Raw genomic sequence first — 21,846 nt, 5'->3', positions numbered from 1 at the left:
CCCCCTTCTCTTCACTTTCTCTCTTTCCACAGACTGAACAAAGGCCACTGTTCCAGTTTCTCAAGTCTTTCCGTCCCATTCTCGTTCATTCTCTTTCTCTCTCTTTTCTCTCATAATAAGGAGTTCAAAGGCACACTGCGGGATGATTTATGTTCATGCTCACTTCAAGACGAGGCGTTCGTCAAAGAATTATGCACGAACTTTTTCTCCAGCCTTCTTCGTCCTTTGTTCTTTAGGAGACGAAGTAGGGAAAAAACTTTTGACCCTTGTTTTCGCTCGTTTTACTATTTCACTTCATAGTATCGTGGCTTCTCCCCTTTAAGGCTATCATGGCCTTTGAAGAGTGGCTCTCTTCAATATTTCGCGCCGAACCTAGACGAAGGAGCAAAACGCTTCAAGGCTGATGAAATATAAAGAGACTTAATTCGAACTCACCTGGGAAACTCCCAACTACAGAGTGACATGTTCATTTCTGACAAGTTCACCCAAAAAGATAAATGTCCTCTGTTGAACCAAAGTTTTTGATCCTTGGCACTCTTTTAACGGTCTTGGAACAATATCCTTGGGCTAGCCTTTCCCCTTTCGTTCTCTCAATGCATGCTTCGTTCAAATTTACATTTCTCCTTTGCCAAACGCAAACTTTAGACTTGAGGTCCTCGACCCAAAGTTAACTTGGGATCTCATTCATGTTGGCCTTCAGCGAAGTTAATTGACCTTTCAGCCATCACTTTTGGGCATTAATTGAACCTTATCATTGAAATCATATTAAAACGTTTTCAACACTTGTAGTGAGTTTCCGTAAAGCTATTTCGAGAGCAAATATCCAACTTGTTTTTTTTATACTTGCCAAAAGTGTAATTCAAGTTGAAAATAAACTCAAGCACGTTTTCTTTTGTCTGGTAGTGTGATTTTCGTATACTCGGAGTGATAAAAGGGGAAATAGGGTCTTAAAAATCTTATAAATGGAGTACCATCATATTTCTGAAGTTACAAAAATAATTGAGGAAAAATACAAAGAATGTGAGAATAACAAATATTGGGTCATGTGGGTCAAGTTTGACTTCGATTCCAAAAGTCTCCAACTCACCTTGATGCGTTCGTATGCTTGGTTCACAACAAATGTGTTTACTATCCTAACCTTTTCCAAACTGCAAGTTTGAAATATGTTGTCGCTCCCAAACATTGTCAAATTTGGTGCCGTTTCCTCAAAACACGAGGATCTGCTTGACTTGACTTGGTTTAGGACTACAAGAAGATAGGAAGGAAAGAGGGAAAGAGAGAGAGAGAAAGCGAAAGAGACAGAGAGCGAGAGGTTCTTTTGAAATGAGCCAGGCCGGCCTTCCTGAAGGCTTCCACTTTATCTTGGTAGGCGAGGTGTGCTGTTCTCTGTATCCTCTTGTGTAGAAGTGAACTATGGTCTATGAGTCTCCGCGGCAATATCGCATTAAAAATTCACCATCCATCTTCTTTGGCTCCTCGGAGTTGTTCCCACTCTGTTCTTGCGGCCTTCTCACATCAAAAGTATTAATTCAGCATTAACATAGAGACAAGCTTGCTGCCAAAGGACTGATAGGGAGAGCAGCTATTCAATCATTCTCCTATTCGGGAAGTCAATCAAGAAAGTGATCTCTTCCTCGCTAGCTCTGCATTGCACTCCAGTCAGTCTGAAGGAAATGCGTATTGTATTGTACCTACAGTACATACATGCGGGGACTCGGTGGCTAATGTGTTGTTTTTGACATGGCCTTTACAGGTTCGGAGGTGGCCAATATGGATTACCTGAAATACAGCACCCAACCACATCACAACAACTCTACAGCCATGGCCAAGATCAGACAAAACCACAAAGGCACTCTGCTAATTCCTCAACATAGACGAAGGTAAAGGCAAAAAATGAGTCTTGATGGATGCTGGGTGCACTCTACTTGATTTCATTACCCAATGGAGGGGAGGAGACTCTGTTCCCTGGGTCCAAATGACCTTTTGATCCCGGCAAGTAATTAGCCTTGGAGCCATTAGAAGAAATGTCAATTATGATAAGGATCTTGCACGCGTCGCCATGAGACAAGCAACTAGCAGCTTTAATCGCAATGTTCAACTGGCCAGGGACCAATGTTCCAAGGGGTTCGTTGTCAAGGCCACGAGGGCAATTAGCTTCATAACAGGATGCCAAAAGGCTCCCAAATATTTGGTCGCCTTGGCAATAATCATCTCCATGGAGAAGCAACCTCCACTAGCCTTAACGACCTTTTTTGACCATTCCTTTATGGGAGCCAAATTTGGCATTTGATTTTCGGCTAAGGAGGATAGGATCATCTTCCCGTTTCCTCTCCTATTGAAATCAAGTCTTGTTTAAGATGTACTTATATGCTAATATTTTCAGTCTAAGCGACGACTCTATGGACAAACCCTTAGACTCTTCCAATCAAGGCATGGTGGATCCCGTGGTCATGCCTGGATTTCCCGTCAGAACCCTCCAAGGGCATCCACCACCCCCGTATTCCCCTTCTCGGTGAGTGCTTTATCATTTTACTCAAGGCTGATTCAGGGATTGCCTTAGAAAAGAAAGCCCAAGTTTCTGGGATAACCAAGAAAATCATGATTGGGAATCTCAGGTCGTTTTCTCAAGGGGCTTCTGAACTTTTTAGATTAATCTTTTCGGTTGATTCGTTAGTTCATCAAACCCCATTGGCAAAAATGGCAAGAACTTATTGTGGATGGGAGAGGAGGCAAGATGAAAGTAACAAGAAAAAAAAACTTTCATTTCGTTTCTTTCATGTCCACTGCAGTCTTTGGGCGTACAGCACACCTACCCTCTGTAAGTGGGAGCGGCAGTAGCAATAATGTGGACTGGAGACAGCGGCAATCATCATGATCAATTCAAGAGCAAACTTGAAAGCAAAATGCCCCCAAGATCCCCAGATTAGGTAGCAAACTTTTGCTTCACTCTCTTTTTTCCCTCGCTCACTCCAACTTAGTTCCAAGTCCCCAAGAGAAAAACGGGATGAGTTGGGCAGAATCCAAATGCTACGGATTTGCTACAATACTCTTAAATGGGTGCGTCACTTACCGAATTCGCCGTAGCGTGCATGTCGGGGATAGGCGGGTTTCAAGTGGCTAGGGGTATTAGAAGATAAGCGCCGAAGGACTCATGAGGAAATTCTAATAGTTCCCCATCATCAGACGGACGATGCATTACTGTGATGAAGCGATGAGCCAACCATGACGTGGAAACCTTGGCGTCGGAGCTCTAGCGACACGCTAAGATTTGCACTAATCCTTACCTCGCTCCCCGAAATAAAGGTGGATCTCGGAGGAGATCTCTGCAACTTCATCCAGTCATTGACGCTCTAATGCTCAGCTCTTCATCAATTAATGAGCTTGCCATGCCAAAGAAAGCCGAGGTCCAACAACTTTTGGTTGATCCAGTTGTTGTTTGGCCTCCCTTAAGAGTACGAAAAGGAAAACAGCAGGGTGACTGGCGCATAATTTCCTGCTTTTCATGATTATGATCCTGTTGACTGTTCGGAAAATGTCTCTCTAGGGGATTAAACTCATCCACTCAGCGATCGCCTTCATTGTAGTTGTCATAATGTTGCGAGCGGGACTGACGTTCCAAGTCATACAAACAAGTGCAAACTCATTTACCCACTCCTCGTTGGTCTTGACTCAGTTTTTCATCTTTTCATTGAACCAACGAGTCTCCAGCTTTCGACAAAAGCTCTTTTTCTGATCTCTTCCGAGCGACATTGACTTGCTTAACGAACAGATTTTTCAACCCTTGACACATCATGTCATTCATTACTGCATCTCCATTGTCATCGATGTTGAACCCGTTCTAGAGTACTCTCTGTTTACACTAAAATCATCCCTTCTTCCCCACCCCTTCCTCCCTCCCACCCTTCCTCGAGCTGGCAGGATAGACTGGAAGCCATATATGCATGCAATATACTGTAGGTTCAAGTACACATCTAGATCAGGCGAAGTGATTGACACCCTCGAGTATTGCCTGTTGGCGAGTTCATCCATCCTCTGACGAGAGCCCCCATCTCTCCCCGTCTTTACTAACCAGCCACAGCCGATAGATCCGGCTGGTCTGATATCCCTGAGGGACTTGATATTCGATACCCGCGAAAGTTAAAGGGGTGATAAAGTCAGATCCATCAGCTAGTAACGCCGTATCCCTCATCACGCATTGATGGAGGTTGTCATCATGTGGGTCGTTGGCAGTCTTGGAATTGAAGAAATTGGATGGCCCCTACATATAATCTTGTCTCTTGGGAATTGAGCAAATAACGAGTCACGTTCAGGATCTAATTCATGAATAAATGACATATCATTCACGAGGGACGGAGCTGTGCTCCTAACCTTGGATTTTTAGCACACTCACCGGTTGCTTTGTTTGAGCGGTAGAACCTTGGGAGGAGAAAAAAAATGCGAATTCACTTTTCTCTTCTTTTCATTTTAGTGAGAAATTTCTCCTGGGAAAACGTTGCCGTTTCCATTGTAGTTGGAAGATGGTTGCTCTGGCCCTCACTGTACTCACCTTAATCCTCTCTTCTGTGATCGCCTATTTTGGAGGTAAGTTTCTTTTGTCGTCTTTCTATTCATTCAGCGTTTGATATGCTTGGCGAGGACGAAATTTGCAACTTCCAATCTCCAAATAACTGCCTATAGGGAATAATACAGTCTGAAATTCTCAAAAAATCCAAAATCTGTCTCAACTTGCTCCTGTCTGCTTCGGCATGCCATTAAAAAGAGAGTTTCGTGCTGCTGGAACAGAAATTGTAAAAGTGCCTTTTTATTCTCGCCGAGCCCCCAGACATGAAGAAATAAATTCTGATCCCGTTATTGGCATTTTTTTCCTTCCCTACAAACTCATAAAATCTGCCAATACCCAACCCTTTTTTTGATGGGGGGGGAGGGGATTTTGGTTGGTTACTGGTTCAAGGTTTCCTTGGAAGACAAACAAACAGAAAGAAGAGCAACGCTAAAATGTCTTTCCTTGGTGTCCGCGGATTTGGATGAATTAGAAAAAAGCCATATCGCTGCCAAATTCATTTTTGCCCATTCATAAAGTATACCCTTTTTCGGTTCCGGAAAGACGCTCATAGGAATTATCATTCCCACCCATGTTTTGCTCAAAATCTTCGGATATTTTACTGTCATAAGATTGATGGACGTTTGTCATTACGAGAAATGTGATCCTCCCTTCGAGTCCTGAATCGAATCCATATTCAATGCTTTTGTTCGTTGCCCTCTCCAACAGCTGTGACATTCCCAAGCAGTCCCACCGCCGCAGTTCAGCAGCCTCTTATGCCACCGGCCTCGGAAATTGCAACTTCGGATTGTCTTCCTCTCGGGGCATCATCATCGTCATCATCATCCCCGCCTTCACCTCCAGGAACTAAAAATGGAGAGTCTCCAAATCCAGGTTGGTGATGTTTTTTTTTAGCTTTAAATGCGCATGTATCAAAACGTTGGGGCGGTTCGGTTGAATTTTGTGGCACCCAATAAATTGCATTGAAATATTGTACCAGCAGAGCACGCTCTTTATTGGTGTTCTGGCTTGAAGTTGGGCGGAAAGTTCTTTCTTTCTGGGGATTGGAGGCTCAAACATTTTCATTCGATTTTCTCAAGGAGATTAAAATTGTGTGGGGACGTTTTGATGTGATCCTGAACGAAGTTTTCTACTTTCAAGCTCGGGGCAGTGCCTTTGTAGGATTTCCAATATTTTTCACCCTGTTTGGCCCTTGCTTTCCTTGTCCATTGAAGGTGTCGGTGAGAAATTTTATATCTTGGCACACTTGCTAACATTCAATCATATCGTGCTGAAATTCGATTGAAGGTGAGAAGCATTTATTTTGTACTTGAGCCAAGAAACGATTGCCTCGGCTTTCCGACCGTCTCACACTCAACTATAGAACGTGCCCTGCTGCTTTTTTATCCACGAAAAATCTGCCAAAAGTTTCGTTTTGACAAGCTTTCACTTTTTTTCTCATTCAAAAAGTGTCATGATAAAGAAAGTTTAAGAGGCGGCCTGAACTAACCTGTGAGCATGTGAACCGGAGGAGAACCGCCTTCCTGCCGTCCCAACCCCGCCACAACAAAGCAAATGATGAAACTTGAGATTTTTTTTGGCAACGAAAGAAAAAGCCCTTTGGAAAGTTTCTTCATTTCCCCTATTCCTTCACGTTTCAAAGACTAACATCAGTAGGAGGCCCTTTCTTACGTGCCGAGAGATGATGAGTCCCCCGTCCTTTCATGTTGCAGATCCCAAAATCTCGCTTCCACCAGCACGCTCCCCAGCCAAAGCACCTGCCATTGTTCACGATCTCGTGCCCGGACAATGGTATACTTCCAGGATCGAGCCCATGTCCTTCTGGCGTTCCCGTCTCACCGTGCCCAAGTCCAACGCGTTCTATCAAATGAATCTGACCTTTGTGGGTCACAGTGGAGGTGGAGCTGTTTCTCAGCTGGCCGGAACAACCAATGTAGCCGTGTACGGCCGACGAGGCCGTCTGCCCAGTGTGACCACCTATGACTGGGCCCATGTGGTCACGGAGAATGGCGAACAGAGGAAAGTTGCCAAGAGATCCCTCGGCTCAACGGCCTCGTTCTCGGGTGGCGTGGTCTCCATTGAAAAGAGTTTAACTCGAGGCGATTGGTTCTTTGCCGTCCTGAATGATAATGAAGTCGAGGCCCGAACGTTACGAGCTGTGATCGCGCCTCGCCCTCCCAAATGGACTTTAGACACGAGCGAGAATGCCATCCCGGGATTGAGTTCATCCGGCTCTGCATGTCCAAATGGATGCAGTGGCAAGGGGAAATGCTTACCCAATGGGGTGTGCCAATGCCCTGCCCAATTCAGCGGAAAAGATTGCTCGATCAGTAAGTAGGACAACATTCCAGGGTTCGCTCATTTTCACACGAGGAAGACTACCATTGTATTCGTCCGTGTCACGCCAGTTCGTTGATATCTCAATATTTCTGCTTTCCAATAGTACCAGAGACAAATGATATCGATTGTTCCCTTAGACTCATATCCGCCCTCTTCTTTCTTGGTGCCAAAATTCGTAGGGTGACCCATGGGGAAAGATTATCTTATTTTTAACCTATCCGAACCAGAGGGACAATGTTGAACTGGGATGTTGGCGTCAGCCCACACCCTTAGAGTTGCCACCCCATTTTCGGGAACACTTTGTCGCTAGCAAATGTGAAAGCTCCTGCTGATTGTTTGCTTATGCATTTAGGGTGGGCTAATGAATGCTTTTATCGTTGATTATGGGGACGTGAAACGAACAACTAAAGGAGCGAGTGTTGGCAGAACGAACCTCGCCGAGGCAGATTGGGAGCTTGGGCGTGGAGGCGGGGCCCGTTATCGCTTCAAATTGGAGGGGAGTTTGTTGCAAAAAGCCTCTGGATTTGTCACCTTTGAGAGGCTTGAAAATTGAATGGCTTGAAGCTAGCTCTCTACTCTATATACATAGTGGCAGGATATGACGGATTGCCACCCAGGGAAATAGGTGAAAATTGAACAATGGGAAGACGACCAAAGAGGGGGGATAAATTACGAAAGCAAAGGGAGGGGGGAGGAATTTGGATCAAGTTAATTATGAGGTGATAATCACCCGACACCTCCTTGAGGTCAACAGATTTGTCTCTTTGTCACGGAATGATTATTTCAATGACATGGGTTAAAATTGGAACACCAAGCATGGACTTCGCCACACGAAATTAGAACCGCACAGTGGTCTGTTTCTCCTTTGAGGCGACGGGGGGACGACGGCTCATATTTCAACCCAGATATTGGCTTATTGGCACCTGCCTCACTCTTTGCCAACCCAATTTGAAGACGGGCGGCTCTGCTAAGTACCTTTTTGGTAGCGTTTTTAAGATCTCCAATTTCTTATACCCACAGACCACGGAAAAGAGCGTAGTTTTCGATGTTGTTCAGGTACATTTTTGTATACTCTCCAATTGCGTAATTGTGTAGGCTTATGCAAGAACTCAAAATCGTCTGGTGGAAATCTCTTTTTAAATTCAAACATCATCCAGCTGAAAACACTGCTCGAATAAATCGTAATAGATCTGGCACTTTCTCATTGATTCTTTGCTCTATCGGAAAAATGAATACACCTTTGTGGTTTCCAATGAATTTTTCTCTTCTATTTTGGTCTTAGTCCCAACAGCATCTTCATCTTCAGATGCTCTGATGTTCGTTTTTTTTCGAGATTAAGCCGAGGCTGCTCAAGCAACTGTAAATGAATTGAAGGTCGAGTTGTAATTGATTGCCTCCAAATATATTCAATGCATACTAACGTTCATGGGAATGTGTGTTTGGGGAGACATCTGATTTGGAAGGATGAGGTTATTTGGTTGTGAGATGCCAAGCATCAGACATGGAGGTATCCGAACAGATCTTGACCTTAATTCAGTTCCAAATCGGGCAGGCTTTAATATGCGCCCTAAGACCGAAAAGAAATATCTCTTTAGTCCCATTCCTCGCTCTTTTCTGGCGTGATTAGTGACACAAACCCTCCCTTTTTACAAACCTGGGAGACAATTTGTCTCAAGAGGAGCTTAATCCCTTCGACTCGTTATATCGAACCGAGGCGAGTCATCCAACGTAACTCAAGAGGGACGAACAACCATTGTCTTGCTCCCTTCAAATTTCGGTTCCAAAGGGCCACCACCAAACTGGTCTTTGGAGAGTGAGCTCCCGAAGCCCCTTCTCAGGAGTAAATGGAACACCTAGAAGTCCCTAGAGAAAGCATTGTGGCAAAATGTCGGGCCAAATGAGTTAACTGTCACCGGGCTCTTTTTCCCTCCAGAGGAGTCTCGTGCGTTTGAAATGGCGTGACTCATCAGAATAATCAAGACAGACTTGGCTCCCTCCGCTTTTGTGAATCCAATCTTAAGTCCACCGTGCTACGTAAATATTCCCAAGCTATGTCGGCCTTGTCAGTTAGTAGTTTTTTTATGTACTAAATGCATAGCCACCCATTAGGGAAGACATACGGTAACTAAAGCGTTGATAATTCCCGCAAACAACCGTGTGCCTTGTAGGAAGGTGCGAATAACCAATTTACCATTCTTGAAGGAACTCACTCGCTCTTGGTCGGCTTGACGAGAAGAGGTTGTTTGCTAATGAAAGTTTCTTTCTTTTCCTTCAGGGTCCTTTGTTTTTATATCCAAAGGGAAAACTTTAATTTGTTTCCCTTTTTGTTGGCAGAAGCAGCAAAGTAAGCGCATTCTTCTGCGAGAAGGCAGGCAGGATCCATGTTTACTAAGGGGGAATAGAGTGGACCTAAATGAGAGCACCAAGGTTGGGATTAAACACAAGTGGCCTTTGCCAGTACAAATACGCTCAGCACCTTTTCCGTTCGTTCTTTGCTTTAGTCGATTCTCCTTGAAGGAATATTTGCCATACTGCAAGACAAAGACGAGAGAATCAGGCCTTTGGCCTCGGTTGTCTTCCAAGCAACACAACGAAGACTTCTAAAGGCTTATCAAACCATAAATTATGCACCCGTGTACGGAGACAGGAGAGAGGCCTTTTCAGGGCTCAACTTAATTTGCACGATGACGATAACAGACATTTTTTCTTGCCTAGTCTAAACCTTGAGCCTTTTATGTTCTTCGAGTCCCTCCAGTTCACAGCAAATTGTGGCCATCCATGACACACCCTCGTTTATGAGAGAGCAAGAGAGAAAGAGATACAAACGACTTGACAAATTAGAAGAGAAAGGATGCCAGGGAAGTTGTTGGATTGAAATTTGTCTCTTTTTTGGTGAACACGAACAAAAAAAAAGCTGAACGAGCATCTAAAGTCTTTAGTGCACTAATCATTGTTGGCACAGAAAAAAGGGGTGCAAAAATCCCAGGGTTTAAGTTTAAAAAGAGCTTTCCTCTCAGATAATCCTTTTTAATGCCGCTGCAAGCCCTCTCTGGCACACACTGAGGGAAATTGATGTTCAAACTCACACCTGAAGTCCTGAAACTGAGCAAAATTGTAAGGAATGACTGTAAAGACAAAAACAAGCCCTGACTATTACAAAACCATTGTTCATCTGTGGGAACTTGTTGACAGGCGCCTATTTGTGCCTGGTTGTCGCTTTAAATCACACTAACGAAATGGACCTTAAAACCTCAATTATTCATCCTCTTAAGAGGTTCTTTCTGCGAATGTAACGAGATTTCTTTAGAACGAATTTAGGCCATCTAAATTGAAAAGAACCATGGTTTTAGTACCAGGGTAGTACCAGGGAATGGAAATGAAGGCCAAACACGCCGTCACCAGGAGCTCTGGCTCCATGAAAAATGGCTGTGGAAACTTTAAGTAGTCTCTTATTGTGTGCTCACTGTGTTTTTGGAAGGGGTTCCTTTATGTTGTCCTTTCCTGTTTGGGAGGATAAAAAACCCGAAGGGTTGAAGACGAGAGCAAGCAAGCAAGCAAGCCACTTGCAGCACTCACTCGCACACTCAACAAAGTGAAGTGCTTCTCGTGCCCTCTAGCTTCCTCCGGCAATAGCTCTCGACGTAGTACTTACCACTGTACCTACTAGTAGAGTAAGGAAAATATTCTTGACCCAAAGGGGAAGGAGAGTTTGCTTCTTTATCACCCCACAGACATGGCAGGAAGTGGTTCCTGGACCAATCGTGTCCATAGCCGCTTTCCGCTTTCAAAATAAAAGTCACTCAAGAGTTCCACTTGAATATGGCGGGCAAGGGTGCTACAACATTCTCCGTTCAATCCATTGGAGACGTGTGTGTGTGAGCAATTATGATCTAATATTTGGTCTGGCCAGAGGAGAAAGGGTCAAAGTTTTCCTTTGTGGTTAAATGGAACAGGACGATGACAGCGAGTGTTCCACAGACACCACAAGCAAGCACATTGGAACATTGGAACAAAAACAAAGATGACAGTTTTTGTTCCTCCTTGTCACTTGCACACTTCGCACCCTCAAGCCTTGTGATTGGATACTGGTCAAGAGGTTCTTTTGAAAGCGGAACCGCATGATTTCCAACACACCTCTTAAGAACGAAGCCTTCTCTCTCCTATTAACTTATTATCATCCTTGTTGGCCCAGATGTTCCATGTGGACTTAAAGTTCTCCACTAAACACGCAATGCCAAAGACTTGGAAGTGTTGCTGTCTTTTTTCATTGAGAAAAGTTCAGAAAACAGGGAACTTTGTCCATTAGCACCAAGTAATGAAGCCCTTCATCCCACTCCAAGATAACCTTCGATAAACGCCGATATCCGGGGCCCTGTCTGAACAAACGGATCGAAAGTTTGTTCCCATGTTATTTTTGATAACAAAACGGACAAGACCCTGACTAGACTATCGTTTACGACGGAATTTTTGGGCTTCTTTTTATTCAGTGGTAGTTTTGAAGTGGCGCTTTGCCCAACATGACAAAAGTTGAGTTTCGACAATATTTCATAGCTCTCTCCCCAGAGCCCAAAGAAAGGGAAAAAACTTTGGTTATGGAGAATTGGAGAGAAACAAAACACAGAACAAGAGTCATTATTTCCAACTTTTTTCTGTAACCCTCGGAATGGAAAGGCCCGGTGGTGTCTCCGTTTTCCAGTCTGGGGTTGTTATTTAGATCAAGCTCATTCTTTGTTCCGACCATTTACTTTGGCATGCCTCGTACCTCAGAAGAAAATGTCTCGAGCCGTGTCGTTAAACAAATGATACCAAAGTTCCTGCAAATTTCTACCCCTGGCTGTTTGTCAAAACTTTTTAGAACAGGACAAGAAGTGGAACATCTGCAAATTTCATCAGCTTCTGGCGCAGCGCAGCCAATAAAGTCGGATGCATCACTTGAGTCAATCTTGAATGGTGGGCTCACTTTCGCCGGCCTTTTGTTTCCCCAGTTTCCCCAACGAAATCTTGCATCCATCTGCATTGTCGGCTCGGAGAAAATATTGCATAAATTCATAACGATTACTCGACGTGTGAGATTCGTGTAAGAGCCCAGGATGCATTGGCATATGGACCATTGCGTACTGTACGTGCGTGTACGTCTTCTTTCGTACCTTTGGTGTATTTCCTGATCCTGGATGCATTGACAGTGCTCTGTGGATTGTTTGCTTAACCATGTTCGTAAATGCAGAACGTTTCACTCGTGCAGAAAAGAATTTATATATGTCCTCCCCATGTGGTTCGCCATGGTGCAGTATTTTAAACACAGCTCATTGTTGTCGTTTCCAACCAAGGCAACTGGCTCAAAAAGGCCGTCTTTGGATCCATTTGGGATCACTCTCCATGTGCTTAAGCAGATATTCCAATTTCAATGCCATTGGGCTTTGGTGTCGTTCGGTTCCTCAAGGTTGATCAATTTGTTCCGTTTCTCGAAGGAATGTCATCCACTCTGGCCTTTCTCTCGTTCTCTCTATGGCCTTCTTCGCGGCTCCCAGGAAGGCTGAACGAATTCGACTCCTTTCCCAATGCATCTCACATGGCTCCCCTCGCCGTTCCTCTGTGTACCATTTCGAGTTTCCTTGCCTGGAAGTGGAACAGGGAAACCATGGAACGCTTTCAAATTAACTGGCTAAGCCACCATCTCATCTATTGGATAGGAGATGCATTTAAGGGAACCCAACAAAGAACAAACAACCCAAGCAAGGTCTTCGCATTGATCCCGACCAATCTCCGTTTTCTTTCTGTTGCGAATAAACCATTCAAACAGTGGATGAAAAGTAAAGCCCACGAAAATCCGCTTCCTCTGATCGGGCGACTTTTGCTTGATTACACAGCCATCTTAAGAACCATTGGCCGACCTTCAATTGGCCGGGGAGGAAATTGGCACACAATGGGTGCTCTGCTTGGTTTTTTCTCCGTCTTCTTATGGTGACCTCCGCAGATCCTCTTGACAATGTGGGTGACCTTGTTCTCCCATGACCGCTTTATTTGAGAGCTCAACCCATTGGGTGAGATTCATTCTTGTCTCAAAAGTGTTCCCTCCCAGAAAAACCAAGTCCACCATAATCTCAAAAATAGCAGGGAGCCTTTTCTGTGGCAAGATATTCGTTCGTTCTTGAGAAGAAGTGAAAGTTATGGTTCCAACGTCCTCTCTTGGAACCCCCAAAAAAGTTGCTTGAAACCTCGTCGAGAGCATCCAGATTTACTTAAGAAGAGCAGCTCGAATTACTGTGCGAAAACGAAAGGCACAAGAGCTCTCAAAAGTTTGCCTTTTTAGGCCGAGGAAAATCTGACCAAAATCCCTGGGCCAGTGTGCGTACGTTGTTAACTTGGAACATGGCCCTGATATATTATTCATACATCCTTGCAGTGTGCAAACTTCCACATCTGGCACATTTCAGGCAAATGTTGGAGCTTTGCTCTCTGTATGATAAAGGGAATGACGAGTAGAGTGCGTTCCAAATTGGGTGAAAGGCTCACCCTTTTACGTGAGTCCTCATGAGGCATAGTGAAAATTGATAGTTGGAGACTCAATACTCGAGCCCAGTATTATCAGTAGTTGTATCTAAATATGAACTTATTTTGCACAATGTCGATCGCTACCCTATTGTTGGTCCAAATTTGAACGTAATGTGCGGCACGTTGTGGAATATTGTGCCGTAGATGGTGGTACGGAGTGGACAATTTCCGCCATCTTACCAACTCTTAGTGAACTTCCCGCTTTGCAAGTGGAATGGAACGAACTGCGAACCCCCCAGGAAGCTAATTGGTTGTGCTGAAATAGTAGACAATAGGGCTAGGAAACATTTATCCTCCATTATGACAGGGGCAGGAAGAACTTAAGGAAGAGAATGAAATATGAGGGCAACAATAAATAATTTCGAGCCACGAGAGCATGAACAACTACAACAAGCGACGAGATTCCCACTCATTCCAAGTAGAAACCACGCTTGGCCAACTCTCTAGTTTATTAGGGAATCCAAAGATCCATGTGAGATGATATGTTACGAGGATGAAGTGGTTCCTCTATTCTCTATTTCATCAAAGTTTTCCAATCAAGACACTCTTCCATTATTTTCTTTGCCATTATCATCTATGAAGATGCAGAGAGATTCTTTAGCACTTTTGTTTTCGTAGCATAAATCAAATAAGATATTGTGTGTTGTTTGAGTCAACAGGAGACCTGAGTCCCTATTACCTCAGAATTGAGGTTGCGGTGGTTATTTCCTCCCTTTCGATTGCATTACCGCACTCGTCCATTCTCTGTAGATGAATAAATATATTCCCCGATGTCCTTGCAAGGTCAACTTCCCATCTTGTTCGTGGAAATTCCACGCGCTCTTTTGATCCAATGGCCTTGGTCCTAAGTACTCTTCCTCCTTCTAGCTCCCTCCCGTCTTCTATGTAGTATTGGTATGAGTTCCTTTGGCCAGCGAATCTTCATGCAGCTGAGCGTAGTAATTGTAAACCTGGACAGCTGACCCCTAATTACGTATAGGAGGAGCTCATAAATTCTTAAGGGATTATTCCAAAATTACCTCAATTTGTTCCAGGTGTGTGTCCGGTTCTTTGCAATGGTCACGGTTACTACGGTGGAGGCAAATGCCATTGCGAGGACGATTGGAAGGGCCCAGAATGTGAGATCCACGCCGAGGAATGCCTTGTTCCCGATTGTAACGGACATGGAAATTGCCTCGAAGGTGTCTGTCTGTGTGATCTGGGATGGACTGGGCAATCATGTGACGAACGTAAGTAATTATTTATGATTGTTGTGCAATGACACCAATTGAACGATGATTCTAAAGAAATGGGAACAATCACCCCACTGAAGGTTCGTTCCTTTTTTTGGTCCAATGAGGGTTCGATTCGATCAAACACTGCCCGGCATTCACGTATTCATATGCTCTATTGACGAATACACTACAACTCTGCTCCTAGACCCGGACATTTGGCATGGGAGGAGGGAAAGGAAACAAATTTGTTCCAAAAGAAATCTGTTCCAGCCAACGAGGAGCAATTTTGGTGGGAACAAAAGGCGTTCTCTCTTTTTCGTTAGCAATTTGTTTCACTTTGGCTTGTACTGCAGGCGTCAAATAAGTGAGCGAGTGAGTGAGTGAATAGGTGGGTGAGTGAATGTAAAGCGGGGAAAAGCGTGAATGACAGAGTGACGAACAATCCATCAAACTTGTCAACAGACTTGGAACCTAGAACCTAAAGACATGAATTGTTCCACTCCTCTCGACGAAATAGACTTGAGAAGGGTTCCTCCCTTTTGGCAGAATTACTTCGTCTTTGTTCTAGACTTTTGCGTTTTTGCATTTGCGAATTGGGATCTTATCACTTTAGCCTGAAGTGCATAGAGCGTTTTTTTTTTGGAATAGGTCCAATACATGAGGTATAATCTATTAATCATCTTAGGGCTAGTTTCCGGACACAGCTTTTTAGTCTAATATGCTGAACCGGTTGTTGCATTGAAGGTTTTGTTAACTCACCGAGAAACTCCAAGTGAAACACGGCGAATCTTGCACAGATTTAGTGTCCTCACTAAAAACCTTTATTGGACCAAGTCTAGTTATTGCAGAAATATGGTCCATTTTTTGTACCAGCATTGCATGCACTGCTTCGCTTCATCTGTGCACTTTATAGCTTGCCTCAGAGAACTATGCCGTTCAGTAAAATACATGTAGTAACCAAGCTCGAAGAGTGGCCTTAATGGTGGTTTTGATATTTGAAATTGGCCACCTTTCCTTCCCCAAAGTCACTACTTTTCGTGGTTTGAGATTCAGATACTGCCTTGACTTTAAAAAGACCCATTTAGAGCCATCTGCATAGTTTCAGTGAAAGCCAATCTACTCTAATGGCCAGTCATAAACAGACGCGCGGTAATAATAAAAAATAATACAACCGAGTGGTCTTTTTACAATATACGTACTACTGTTGTTTCTGACTTCCCTATTGAACCAAAGTAGACCGACCAGGGGAAGAGAGAGAGAGAGAGAGAGAGAGAGAGAGAGAGAGAGAGAGAGAGAGAGAGAGAGAAAGAGAAGGCTTTGAACCCACGGTAAAAAAACATTCTATTAGGTTGTGATCTTTATCTCTTGGGGTCCGTCAATGTCGTGTCGAAGGGTCATTAGGGCCAAATTGCAAAAATATGGACCCTAGTGGATAGGAGAGAGAGGAAGAAGAGCCAAGTTGGGTTGCCCCCGTGGGCATAGGATTGGCGGCCTTTCGTTGTTCGCTCACCTTGTTCCCAATCCCGAGATGTTTCGATGGAACAATCCCGTTCGGGATCGTCACTTCCCCAGGACAGTAATTCTACCAAGAGTTGTTGACAACAAAAGGGACTTGATTTCTTCATATCTGGTTGTACCGTTCTTGAGAGTGGCAGTCAATAGCCCATCTAATTACCCCTGCATTCCATCGAGGATCCAATTTAGGAACGCGATGGAACACATTGGCTCCGACAGAGTCTTTTGATGAAGAACCTCTCTTCCTCTCTCTTTCTCTCTCACTCTCTTTTCTCTTAGCTGTTTCTTTCATTGTGTCCAGAATGCGCCAATCACGGACAATACTCGCCTCAACTACATCAAATGAGATTGCTTTATTTTTCATTATCCCTTATGTGCTCTCGTACACAATCTGAAACTGGACTGAAACTGGAAAAGGAACATGGAGCTACAGTGTGAGCCAAAATGTCATATCGTCTCAGCCCAGAACAGATTCCCAACGGCTTGATCTTCATTTGAATAACTAGGTTTTCAAGCAAGAAGGAAAAGCTTGGCCAAAATCTGATCCATGAGACAAAAGGAGCAAATGCCGAATGAATGACCGTGTTCCAACTTGGCCGTCGAGCTTCGTGGCCATTGGTTGGTTACGCAGTACTTTGAATAGTGGGCACAATACTCCCCGCAGTGTGGGTATATCCTACCTTGCTAAATGAAGCGCAGGACTAACACGACCTTCAGATAATGACTTGAGAGGGAAAAAAGAAAGAGAGATACTGGAGAGAGCGAAAGACGAGAGGTCTTTTACAAGGCCTCAAAGACCGTAAAACTGACTGCATTGGGACTGAAACTCGAGGTCCACCCGACTCTACCTTTTGCCAACGAATCATCCCAAGGCTCGTAAAAGAACCTCGTTTGGGACCCTTGGTTGTTGGAACTCAACTTGGTCGGAGAAGGAAAATGTCTTCCGCCTCAATGTGGAACCTGAAATGTTTGGCATTGTTTTTGCCTAATCTGATCTAGCACTATAGCAACCACGACGGGAGCTTGGCCAGATCTACATGCGAGTATTAAGCGGGCGCGCTAATGTGTCGAATCCAATTTTGACCTGTAGCAAATGTGGTTTTCTTCGCACGTGGGGCATGTGCTCTAAAAGGTGAAAGGGTTCGTCATAAATGGTGTTAGGGTCCGCGTAGTTATTCATGACGGAAAATAAGCGACACCAAAAATTCAATTAGTTTTTTATGAGGTTTCCGTGCCTGACCTGGACCTCCATGATAAGGGTAGGATAATAGCCCCACGGTGTTCCATTAAAGGGTCCATGTTCCACTTCTGTTCCATCGCATAGAGAGTTATTCAACAAGGCTGAAAGACATAGTACATATATTAAATGATGCATAAAGTAAAACAAGAAACCGTCGCCTTTTTCGTGCAAGACCAAGGATTCTTTATCCTTGTGTAAGACAGACAAATGAGGATTGACAAACTTTCCAATTTCGAGAGTAGATCTATCCGATCCCCAAGACTAAGCTGAAAAGTAAACGCAACTCTCACGGTTATCATTTTTTTTTCTTTTCAGGTCATTGTCTGGATCCAAGTTGTTCGGATCATGGGGTGTGCCAGAATGCTCATTGTCATTGTGATCTGGGTTGGATGGGCAAGAACTGTGAGTTCAAAAATAAGGCCCTGGAACAATGCCTCCCTGATTGCTCTGGCCATGGACAGTTTGATCAGGAACTGGGTCGTTGCGATTGCCACAATCATTGGAGTGGTCGCGACTGCAACATCAGTGAGTATCTATCATTTCAGCAGTTTTTTTCCCAGTGTAGAATAAATCAAGGATCCCACCCTGTGCATACCATAGTCCGTCACTCAGTCCAACAAGTTTTCCCTGGCTGTTGAGTTTCATGCCAACTTAAAAAAACCTCGGGGTAATTTCACCCCTCACTTGTCAAAAAACTTTCCAGCGCGTCCTTCTTTTTTTCTCGCTCTTATATCCTGGCATTTCCCTCTGAGCTTGACATTGGCCATATTTTCCTGAACTGTCAGCCGCAAATTCCAGCACAAGAAACTGTCAGCAAGGCCGTCAAGGCCGCCCAAAAAATCCACCCATGTCACACCAATTTGTGTTATTGCAAGTACGTACGCGCTTCTGAACCAAAAGGAAAGAGGCTCTTGTCAGACGTTACTTGCAATATATGAGCCTGCAAAAACGAGTTCCGCACTCTTTAGCAGATTCCTATTGAAGTGCATCTCCCCCGAGAAACAAACAAGGCTTCCCTAGAAACTTTCTCAATTGTCAGTGTAAGCAAAGATGATGCGGGAAGGTGCGTTTAAATTCCCGCCTATTCTACATAAATCTTCTAGGCTCGGAACTTCAGCTGCCAACTACAGAGGGATTAGTGACTCGAGGCTAAGATTCTATCAGGGCGATGGATCTTATTAACTTGTACTGGGGAGATTGAGGTGAACAACAATGGGGTCCTTTCTCCTTTTGTTTGAAAGCGATGTATCCACTTCAGTAAAGCGATCCAAACTTTCGCCCAAAAGGGCTGGTCGATTTTTTCCCGTCCGATAGAAACCAAGAAGAACTTATAAAGCCTGTTAGGCCATTAGCTAAGCCACTTTCCCGTTACATGGCTGCCAAATTGGCCCAAAACTCAAATGTTCCATTCAAAAAGTTGGCAGTCACCCAATTAGTCGGTTTAATGAGACTGAGTGGTCCTTGAAGTAGGATAGGGGGGGGGGAGATCCTTGTTCCAATCAAGGGGCTTCCAAAATATTATACATGCTCAAATGAGCTTTTACTTCAAATTAGAAAGTAGCCATCCTCAGTAAAATGATGGCATGCTGCAATAGAATACGGGTGGAACCACGGTTTGTCTTTTGAGTGCAATTGCCAAAGTAGTTGCTCAGGGAGACTCTTGTCTTATCTGTAATTCCAAGTTACTGATGGTCCAAATAGGGCGATTATCAGTCAAGGAGCGTATAGTGATCCAACGTTAACCTTGTTATGCACGAAGACGACGTGCTGGATCCAAGTTTCAAGAGGAAGCCCATTAAAGATTAGCTCCCCCATTTAACGATCAAGTTGGGCTCGTATATTGCTCTTGTTCAAGAGCGAAAAAATGGTTCTTCTTGTTAAGACGAGGGAAACCGTGCAAGGATGTGTCCTGAAGAATATTTGGGATCTGGGTGATTAAGCTTAGAGAATTGACGCCAGTTTCTTGAGGGCTTTGGGTCATGGAACATGGCACATGATGAAGACGAGACTTGTTTTTTCTGCTACCCTTGTTACAGAGCTCTACTTACTGGGCCGTATAAAAGCGAGTCTTTTGTTATTGGAGCTCTCTCGTCTCTGGAATAGGCTTATCACCACTACACGTCTTCGTTTGAAGGGACTTGAAAAAATGGTCTCTAGAGCACCTTGTATCTTCTTTGTCTACGTCCATTGAAAGTTTCCTCCCGGACTAGCCTGTTTTAGGGGCCTTTTGTTATGAAGGAAACACTAATGACGAGACCTCAAATCCTCCCGAAATGCCACGGTGCCGTCTTATTTTGTAACTTTTGCAGATCAACACTAGAAATCAAAATCAACCACGCCATTTGGGGGAGGGGGACCACATCACGTTTGCGGGAGAGAAATGCAGGAAAATTCCAAAATCAGGGCAGACATTATTCCACTATTTGTCTTGTTGAACCCCTCTTTGTTCATACTCGTGTTGTTGGCTCCCTCCTCCACAAGTGGACGACAGTGAACTTCTTATCAATCCAATCGGCCAAGGAATCTCGTTTAGCTCTTCAAGTCTCCTTGGACTATCCTAGACACAAGAAGAAGAAAAGCAAACTCGGGGTTCTTCTCTGCCATCCCTCAAAACTGATTTTGGTCTTTTTCTCTCTTCTCTTCCCTCGTTCCCCATCGTCTTTCTCCCGGTCCTCCCCCCTCGGCTGCTGACGTTCCCAATGTGGTTCCAACTTCCAACCATCTCCTTCTCTGAAAAAAACCTCCAAAAACTCGAAAACCCAATCATCTCCAAAATCCAATCTGATTCATCAACAACTTCCCACACGAAATTGAAGCTGTCTGCAACAAAGATTGCGGTGCCAAAGGGCGATGCGAAGTGGATCGTTGCGTATGCCTTCCGGGTTGGAGTGGGAGCACGTGTCAGATTCGAACCTGTGACGTGAGGTGCCAAGCCCACGGAACTTGTGAGAATGGAACTTGCGTTTGCCATCCCGGTTGGAATGGTCGGCATTGCACTATCGAAGCTTGTGGTGTCCGAGGCGATTGCTCTTCTCATGGCCAATGTCTGCAAGACCCATCCGCCCAGGACTACAAGTAAGTAGCCTTCTTATTTAGACCCTAGTCACCGCCTACCTCAACCACGTGTTCCCAACACTTTTTCAGATGTCTTTGCGGGGATGGTTGGGCCGGCGATTTCTGCCAATTCGCCGAGGAGCAGCAATGTGAGGATGGGATCGACAATGATGCTAGTGAGTATTACAAACATGATATCGCCCTCAGAGCCATAATTCCATGCAGTTGGGAATTGATCTCATGTGATTGCCAGGATGACTGGAAGATTTATGCCAACTTCAAGTTGGATTCCCCTCTAAGGATTTATACCCATTTGATGAGCTCTCTTTCTGTCTTCCCCCAATCTCATTCGTCCAACCGTTATCCGTTATGCTGAGGTTGCAGCAGCGGAATTCAAAAAGACAAATTCTTCGAAAATGCCCTCGGAAATTGCTCGGGAAAGCAGCTCCATGTATTCTACTTGGATAGAGGCATGAGATTAATGACTTGGGACTTTGTCACTCCCGCGGAATGGTGACTTGAAATTTTTGGGCAACCATTGGAACACGGACAAAAATGGCCTCCATCTACGTGATTGGACTGGCTTCTTCCATTCAGAGCTGGGCCCACGATTTTCCATCGAATGTCGCTGAAATTCAATAACTCCCCGAAAAGCGACCATACCTATTCTTGAAGTGATCTGAAGTTCGATCAAATCATTTATCTGGCTTAATTCAAATACCCAACAATGCTTTGATGATCTGTGCCACAGGGATGGAGCACCAGACTCCAGATGGTAAATGACCCCGAATCTAAGGCCCAAGTATATCTAAATATTGAGTTGAGCTCAACTCAAAGTAAAGAAGAGGGCTGAGGAGCAAAGTAGCTGAGACACATATCACAATATCACATGTTGTTGGTGAAATTCCTTTTGATCTTCCATATTTTAGCTAGATTGCTCTCTCCAGTCTCTCTCTTCTTCTCTGGCTAGCTCTCCGACCGACCCTTTGCATGTTCGTTCAAGTACGCCGTACCTTCATGATGACGACGATGACGAGATTGTTATTACGGACATGAAAGATATATTCATATCCTCACATGCTCTCCTTCGCCTCCTACCCCATCTCTCTTTATTGAGGGGTCTGCTGGTGGCTTTGTTGTCTGTTTCAAGGGCTTTCTTCACTCTCCTCACTTTGGGCACAGACTCGATCCACTCCAATTGACGAGGCTTAATACCACCACTTCATGCCCGGGCTCATTGAGACAAGCTCACAGCCTACCTTTATGGCCCAATGGGAATTGAAAGATATCATTCGTCATAAGTTGAACAGAGAAAACTAGTCTGAAGACTGCTCATGTATGGATGGATCATGTGGCAAGTTGGGCATTTT

At 44.4% G+C, this 21,846-nt stretch overlaps 1 protein-coding gene and 1 long non-coding RNA gene across 2 annotated transcripts in view; one reads left to right on the top strand and one right to left on the bottom strand.

Annotated features, from left to right (window-relative positions):
• LOC131886145 (teneurin-m-like) overlaps window positions 1-21,846 on the top strand; it is a 61,775-nt gene that overhangs the window by 17,429 nt on the left and 22,500 nt on the right. The window contains exons 5-13 of the mRNA XM_059234401.1: window positions 1,754-1,880; window positions 2,384-2,512; window positions 4,469-4,581; window positions 5,270-5,434; window positions 6,274-6,891; window positions 14,488-14,682; window positions 17,738-17,947; window positions 20,239-20,497; window positions 20,567-20,652. Of these exons, the coding sequence (XP_059090384.1) occupies window positions 1,754-1,880; window positions 2,384-2,512; window positions 4,469-4,581; window positions 5,270-5,434; window positions 6,274-6,891; window positions 14,488-14,682; window positions 17,738-17,947; window positions 20,239-20,497; window positions 20,567-20,652 (1,902 nt within the window). The remainder of the gene's footprint in view (window positions 1-1,753; window positions 1,881-2,383; window positions 2,513-4,468; window positions 4,582-5,269; window positions 5,435-6,273; window positions 6,892-14,487; window positions 14,683-17,737; window positions 17,948-20,238; window positions 20,498-20,566; window positions 20,653-21,846) is intronic.
• LOC131886148 (uncharacterized) lies at window positions 3,523-6,497 on the bottom strand. The gene is made up of 4 exons (XR_009373897.1): window positions 6,233-6,497; window positions 4,547-5,407; window positions 4,391-4,416; window positions 3,523-4,313 (listed from the first exon to the last, which is right to left on the bottom strand). It is a non-coding gene; the product is annotated as an uncharacterized LOC131886148 (long non-coding RNA).

This window comes from Tigriopus californicus, chromosome 9 (assembly GCF_007210705.1).
Source record: "Tigriopus californicus strain San Diego chromosome 9, Tcal_SD_v2.1, whole genome shotgun sequence".
In the NCBI taxonomy this organism is placed as follows: Eukaryota; Metazoa; Arthropoda; class Copepoda; order Harpacticoida; family Harpacticidae; genus Tigriopus; species Tigriopus californicus.
This window is presented reverse-complemented; position numbering and strand designations above follow the sequence as displayed.